This window comes from Cetorhinus maximus, chromosome 21 (assembly GCF_964194155.1).
Source record: "Cetorhinus maximus chromosome 21, sCetMax3.hap1.1, whole genome shotgun sequence".
Lineage (NCBI taxonomy): Eukaryota > Metazoa > Chordata > Chondrichthyes > Lamniformes > Cetorhinidae > Cetorhinus > Cetorhinus maximus.
Window position 1 is genome coordinate 20334399 of NC_135899.1, and position 7699 is coordinate 20342097.

At 49.3% G+C, this 7699-nt stretch overlaps 1 protein-coding gene across 1 annotated transcript in view; it reads right to left on the reverse strand.

Moving 5' to 3' along the window:
- The window catches only part of LOC144695735 (uncharacterized), a 47344-nt gene extending 40546 nt beyond the window's left edge, over nucleotides 1-6798 (reverse strand). The window contains exons 1-2 of the mRNA XM_078566694.1: nucleotides 6667-6798; nucleotides 4948-5253 (exon numbers count right to left, since the gene is read on the reverse strand). Of these exons, the coding sequence (XP_078422820.1) occupies nucleotides 4948-5253; nucleotides 6667-6763 (403 nt within the window). The 5' untranslated portion in view covers nucleotides 6764-6798. The remainder of the gene's footprint in view (nucleotides 1-4947; nucleotides 5254-6666) is intronic.
- Nucleotides 6799-7699: the final 901 nt, after the last annotated feature.

The window sequence follows — 7699 nt, forward strand, 5'->3', positions numbered from 1 at the left end:
GTTTTTATCTCTGTAATTAGTTGGACTATTCCTTTCTCATCACTTAAACAATAATACAAAGTTAGCATTCCTCCAACACCATACCTGTTGCCAGAGAAGATTGAGAAATGATTGTCCAAGCCTCTATTTCTTTGCTTGCTTTCCTTAGCAGCCAGGGATATGTTGCATCCACTTTCAAAGATACTAAACACCTTAATGTTTCCTCCTACACTGTGTTTATTCCATCCATTGTTTTTTATTCTTCCTCTTTAATTATGTCTGTTTTGTCTCTCTCTTTTGTGAAAACAGACACTAAGGACCAGATTTTTGTTCCCAAAAAGCATAGAGTGAGTTGGGAAATTTCACAGCTCACCACAGCCACTTCGGGAGAAACTCCTCCCAAATGTGGGATCATCGCTCTGGGGGAGAATGACTGCAGGACAGAGTTGGGCCCACCGCCCCTGGACGCAGATTGGAGGTGGTCACAAGGGCCACAAAAGTGCAGAGACGGACTAGTTCAAAGACAAGCCTCAGTTCTCTGGGAATTTGTCCCAGTAGTTTGCCTATATTTTAGGCCCTCTAGCCCTCACTCATCACACCCCCTCACCCCCCCACCACCCCCAGGCCCATCATACCATCTATTGCAACTCATGACCCCCACTCACTTTCCATGACCCCTTATACCCTCTGCCCCAACTCATGTTCCCCACTCAACCCCCATGCCCCTCATATGATCCATGCCAACTCATACTACCTACTCATGCCCAAGGCCCCCCCATACCAAGTCACGGCACTTCCAAGCCCATTCACCCAGTATAAACACTGTACAAAACCAATGAACCTGATAATAACACTGGCATTTGTGAAAATGCTTAAAGAAACATTCATAATTTTATGTACATAAAACTGCTGTCACTACAACCCTATAAAAAGGTGTTGATGAATCAGACTTTTAAAGTATCAACAGCAGAACCTATAGGCATGTGACGCCTCTTTATCTTGTGTAAAGAGACATTAAGCTATTGACAAAAGAGATCACAGATAAAAGAACCTGATAAAACTGTTAATCTTCTTCCCAGCTGTGTCATCAAAATAAATTAATCCTTTTATGGGAGTCTGGGCTCTCACCCAAGTCTCATTATGGGTTGGGGAGGGTTTTAGATACCTTAGCAGGAGTTAGGCTTACCAAATTCATACTCTCCCAACACTATCCTGCAGTCATCCTCCCCCAGAGCGATGATCCCACATTTGGGAAGAGTTTCTCCCAAAGTGGCTGTTGTGTGCTGAGAAATTTCCCAACTTACCTGGAGGAATATTAGAGGAAATCCAAGGTGTACAAAGAATTAGGAGAGACAGATAGCAAGCACTAAAGTAAGAAATAATAAGGTATTAGGCAGAGTCGGAGTAAGAGGGAATGGAATACAGGCTATATTTTGTTTAGTGTGCAGGTATGTGCATGCATGAAGTGTGGTAAATAAGGTTGGTGATCTGCAGATGCAGCTAGCCATGTGAGAATATGTCTAGCGATAATGGAGACCTGGGTCAAAAAGGGCAGAATGGGTACCAAATATTCTGGGATACAGCAAAGACAGGGAAAGATAGAAAGATTGGGGGTGGGTGGGGCGGTAGCAGTGATGGAGAGAGGAGGTGTCCCAGAGGAGTCAAGTCAGAATCTAGTTGGTTAGAGCAAAGAAAAAATAGAGGTACCAATACACCACTGGGTGTATTTTATAAAGCCACCAACCAATGGTAAAGATATCGAGGAAGACATTTGCAAGGAATTTGCTGATTTGCAAAAGCTATTGAGTATAAAATGGGGGACTTGAATGTAAACTAGGATAGTAACAGAGTAAAGGGCAGAGAGGTGAAGAGTTTCTGAAGTGTGTTCAAGAGATTTTTATTTTTTAAACATCAGTATGTTTCTAGCCCAATGAGGAAGGAGGAGGTATTGCTGGATCTGGTTCTGAGGAATCAGGTGGATCAAATGGATCAAGTGCCAGTAGAGGAGTCATTATAGTATCATAAGGGTTTGGTTGGCTCTGGAAAAGGACAAGAAGCAATATAAAGCAAAAATACTACATTAGGAAAGGAACAGTTTCAATGGGGTGAGAACAGACCTGACCCAGGTAAATGGGAAACAAAGGGTTGCATTTTCCCTATGGAGGTGGGAAAAAGAGGTTGGATCAGTTTTCAGGTCCCAAACCCACCTCCGGTGGGAAGCTGACTGACTTTCTCAGCAGTGAGCCCTGAATTGATGTGGAAACAGATTCCCTGTCCAATTGCAGCCAGACAGAGTGGGAATAGAGTTGGGTCAGTTGAAATGAGCAACTGATTTAGACAGCAGCAATCGCTGAGGATGATGGTTGTCCAGAGGGAGAAATCGACTGAGATTGCCAAAGACTTCAGAGAGAGCACCAGAGAGAAGCGAGCAGAGGACAGGGCAGAGGCCTGGCACCCAGGGCAGGGCGGCTCATTTCATTGATGTCAACCAGGACGTAATTTTGGAGGCCATGAGGAAGAGGAGGGGGGAGTCCAGCAAGAGGTGAGGGTTTCACGGAAGAGGATGAGGGTGCCACTCCCACAGGCGCCCTCGACATCCTGGGCCACATCAGTGCAGCAGGGCCAAGTGATGGAGGCTGCCTCAGCAATGATGCAAAAGCAGGAGCTTCTGAAGATGCCCCCGTGTCAACAACGAGGGCGATCGCCACATGCATCTCAGTAGCAAGCCAAGATTAGTGAGCAGGCTGCTTCCACCTCCGCCAAGGCCACAGTGGCCAGCACCACATAAGAGTGGTGGAGCGCGGAAACCAATGCATCGCACAGAGCACTAAATGGGTCACTAAAGTGTCTTAATGTCTGAGCACTGGTTCCATCTCACCAAACTGCATAGATGATACTTTAAGCTGCACGTCTGTGACTCCTTTAGTTTCTAACGTGACAAGAAAAGTGGTATGAGGTGGTAAAGGAGATGACAGATTCCCCCATAGTGAGGACAAAGCTTCTGGACAGATGTGCATCCTTCACTTGCAGTCGGGGTTTAGATGTTCCAGGGCGCATCGTCAATGAATGTGTTAGCACAGTTTAACACTCAGGCTGACTTCCATGCCTAGCCCTTCATCCTGGGTCACAGGAACTCAGGTGGGATGTTTCCAGATCAAATGGTCCCTGACATTCATGGCATCCCGAGGAACCTTTTGTGCCCAGTGTTGTATGCAGCCAACTCTCTGTTCAGCATCCTTCCTTGGAAACTCATAATCCTCTTCTAGCTGCTGTTCTTTTTTCAATGAGCTGACCTCTTCCAGGGCCTCACCATCTCAAGATTCACATCTCTCTGGAGGGCCACCTTATGGAGTGCAAAGCAAACCAGCATAATGACCAAGACTCTTGCAGGAGGGTATCGGAGGGAACCACCTGACTAATTCAGGCACTAAAACCACATCTTCAGAAGCCCAGTGACCTCCTCAATACTTGTCCTACGGAACAGGTGGCATTAGTTGTTTCACCCCTGCGCCTCTCCCATAAAGGGGAGAGCTTTTATTCTGTTATGGCCAAACCAGCATTTATTACCCATCCCTAACTGCCCTTGAGGTGGTGCTTGAGGTTGTCTTCTGGAAACAATGCAGTCCACCTGGTACACGTACACCCACAGTGTTCCTTTTACTTTGTCCCTGACTTTGTTAATTTAGTTTAGTTGTTTTGTAACAAAAAGAGTTACACCCACAGTGTTGTTAGGAAGGAGGTTCCACATTATTGACCCAGTGACAGTGAAGGTACAGCGATAAAGTTCCAAGTCAGAATGGTGAGTAACTTGGTGGGAAACTTACAGGTGGTGGTGTTCCCTTGCATCTGCTCTTTGCCCTTCTAGGTAATAGAAGTTGCGAGTTCAGAAGATGCTATCAAAGGAGGTTTGGCGAGCTACTGAGGTGCATCTTGTAGATGATGCACAATGCTGCCATTGTGCATTGGTGGTGGAGGGAGTGAATGTTTAAAGTGGCGGATGGGGTGCTGAACAAGCCGGCAGCTTTGTCCTGGATGGTGTCAAGCTTCTTGAGTGCTGCTGGGGCTGCACTCATCCACACAAGGGGAGAGTATTTCTTCACAAACCTGGCTTGTGCCTTGTTGATGGTGGACAGATCTGGGGAGTCAGGTGGTCCAGTTAGGTTTCTGGTCACTGGTGACCCCTCGAATGTCAGAATGTTAAACATGGGGGATTCAGCGAAAGTAATGAGAGTATGAGCAGCTAAGTGTTAAAATTTAAAAAGCAGAACCATAAAACTTATAATCTCAATTTTTGTCATTTCGATTCTTCTCCAACTGGATGAGTGGTTCAATTAATTTTAATGAAGTAAAATACCACAGATTTGTCTGGTGGGATAATCCAGAACAAGACAACATAATCTTCAAATTAAAGCTAGACCATTCTACACTGAAATCAGTGAAACATTTTATCCATACACACAAAAAATAGTGTAATTCTACTGTCAGAGGCTGTGGCTGCTGGGTCAATTGGAATTTGCAATACTGAGATCAATAGATTTTTCTGTTGTGTAAAAGGTGTGGAGGCAAGTAACAAAGGTAGGCAAATGCAGGGGAGGTGCAGATCAACCATGATTTCATAGAATGACAGAAAAGGCTTGAGGGATTTTTAAAATATTCTTTCGTGGCATGTGGGCATGCCTGGCTAGGCCAGATTTTGTTGCCCATTCCTTATTGCCCTTGAACTGAGTGTCTTGCTAGGGCCATTTCAGAGGGCAGTTAGGAGTTAACCACATTGCTGTGGATCTGGAGTCACTTGTAGGCCAGGCCCAGGTAAGGACAGCAGATTTCCTTCCCTAAAGGGCATTGGTGAACCAGATGGGTTAAATAGCATATTTGTGTTCCTATTCTGCAATAGTCCTTAAGCAGTGAACAGTTCACGAGCTGAAATGTTCGTCACTTCCAAAGTGATAAAGTATTGAAAGCACTTACCAATGAGTTTCAACTCTGTGCTCCGTTTCCAAACTCTACCTACAGTGATGCAATAAACCCCTTGGTCACTGAGTTTTAAATTGTTTAATATCAGAGACCCATTGGATGTAATAAATTGCAAACGTGATTTGAAGTTTTCATTTGGTTCCTCTTTATGGTGACCTGGTACATAATCCAAAATAGTAACAAGTTTTCCATCGCTGCCAGTGAACTCCCACACAACATCCCTGTTGCTCACATCAGTTCTGCATTCAGGATCCAGTAAAATTGAAGAACCAACAGCACCAAACGCTTCTTTTGTTCCATCTGATTAACATAAAACAGAAAATTTAATCTTTGAAACCGAGGCAATAAAATGCTGACGTGCAATTTCAAAAATTATGAAGAAAAGCAACAACAAATGCGATAAAGGTCTAATGACAACTATGGAACCATTGTCGATTGGCATAAAAACCCAGCTGGTTCACTAATGTCCCTTAGGGAAGGAAATCTGCTGTCCTCACCTGGTCTGGCCTACATTTGACTCCAGGCCCACAGCAATGTAGTTGACTCTTAAATGGCCCAGGAAGCCACTCAGTTCTCAAAGGCAATTAGGGATGGGCAATAAATGCTGGCCCAGCCAGCGACACCCACATCCCATGAACGAATAAAAAAAGGGACTTCATTCCTCCCCATCCCTTACCTCAGGGAAGGGGCAGAGGAATGACATATATCTCTCTCCCTCTCATTCCCACAGTAAGGAGGCAGGAAGGCAGTGAGAAGGGTAAGGAAAGGGGCTGCACAGGGACAGAGACCACACACCCCCGAGCCCCCATTCTTCACCTGAAGGGAGGAGAATGAGACTGACCCTTCCAAGAGGAAACCCAAGCCCAGGGAAAGGGTAAACTTATTGCTTTGGATACAGAATTGGCTAGGAGGTAGGTAGCAGAGAATGGAGATAATGGGCATGTCCTCAAATTGGCAGGGTATAACAAGTGGTGTCACCCCCCAGGGAAAGGTGAAGTGTTTCGAGTCAGTATCTGGGGGATTGAAGAACGACATTGGTCTCCCCAGTTTTTAACTGGGAGGAAATTTCTGCTCATCCATACTTGACATGAGCAGCCTGACAATTTAGCATTGGTGGAGAAATGGAGAATGAACAGGCAGCGCTAGGTCTGGGGAATCCCAGCCAACATTTCAAAAGTATGAGATCATCCATCAGGTGACCGGGTGTTTAAGGCCCTTAGTTTAAACCTTAGTTTAGCAGCTACTCTGAGGCCGGAATATCGCAGCAGAAACTCCGCTGCTCTGATGTGTCCCTCTGCAGGGCGATGTGACCGGGACCCGGGACCTGGAACCTGGGATCCGGGACCTGGAACCCGGGACCTGGAACCTGGAACCCGAGACCCGGGAACCTGGAACCCGGAACCCGGGACCTGGAACCTGGAACCCGGAACCCGGGAACCCGAGACCTGGAACCTGGAACCTGGGATCTGGGATCTGGGACCTGGGACCCGGAACCCGGAACCTGGGACCCGGGACCTGGAACCTGGAACCTGGGATCTGGGATCTGGGACCTGGGACCCGGAACCCGGAACCTGGAACCGGGACCTGGAACCTGGGACCCGGGACCCGGGACCCGGCTCACCTTCCCCCCCCCCCCCCCCCCCCCGCGAGGTTCTGCTGGAATCCCTCTGTCCCCAGCCCCGTCTGAAGCCCGTTCCCCGCTCAGTGACTGACCTTCTTCACCCAGGGAGCCGACACTGAGGAGGCTGAAACGCTGCAACAGGAGGAGGAGGACGAAAGGCAGAACCGAAATAATGAATCGATGCTTCATTTAGTCAAAGTCAAAGCGAAAAAAAACAAACTTCACCGACCCACCATCTCCCGCAGAACACAAACAAAACCCGACCAAAGCCATATATACATATAGAGAGGGGGGCGGGGCCGGGGAGGAGGCGGGGGCGGGGCCGGGGAGGAGGCGGGGGCGGGGCCGGGGAGGAGGCGGGGGCGGGGCCGGGGAGGGGGCGGAGGAGGCGGGGTTGGTGGTGAGAGAGAGAGGGGGAGGGATAGAAGGGAGGCGTGGGGCAGGGGGCGTGGAGAAGGGGAGAAGGGGGGACGGGGAGAAGGGGGGCGCGGGGAGAAGGGGTGTGCGGGGAGAAGGGGTGTGCGGGGAGAAGGGGGGGCGGGGAGAGGGGGTGTGCGGGGAGAAGGGGGGGCGGGGAGAGGGGGTGTGCGGGGAGAAGGGGGGCGCGGGGAGAAGGGGTGTGCGGGGAGAAGGGGGGCGCGGGGAGAAGGGGTGTGCGGGGAGAAGGGGGGGCGGGGAGAAGGGGGGGCGGGGAGAGGGGGTGTGCGGGGAGAAGGGGGGCGCGGGGAGAAGGGGTGTGCGGGGAGAAGGGGGGGCGGGGAGAAGGGGTGTGCGGGGAGAAGGGGGTCGGGGAGAAGGGGGGGGCGGGGAGAAGGGGTGTGCGGGGAGAAGGGGGGCGGGGAGAGGGGGTGTGCGGGGAGAAGGGGGGGCGGGGAGAAGGGAGTTTGGTGGAGGTGGTGCTGGTTATGATGGGGGGTTGGGGGCAGTTGGTGGTGGGGGCAGTTGGTGGGTGGCAGTGGTGTGGTCACAATGGGATGATCAAGAGCATTTAGATTGTTTTGAGTGTTTTATTCGGAATAAACTCTGCTGGGTTGTGATTTACCTCAAAAGAAAGGGTCAGTCAGTCAGGAGAATGGTAGAATTTCTAGGGCTGCAAATAACAGGATGTGGTTGATGACTAACTCA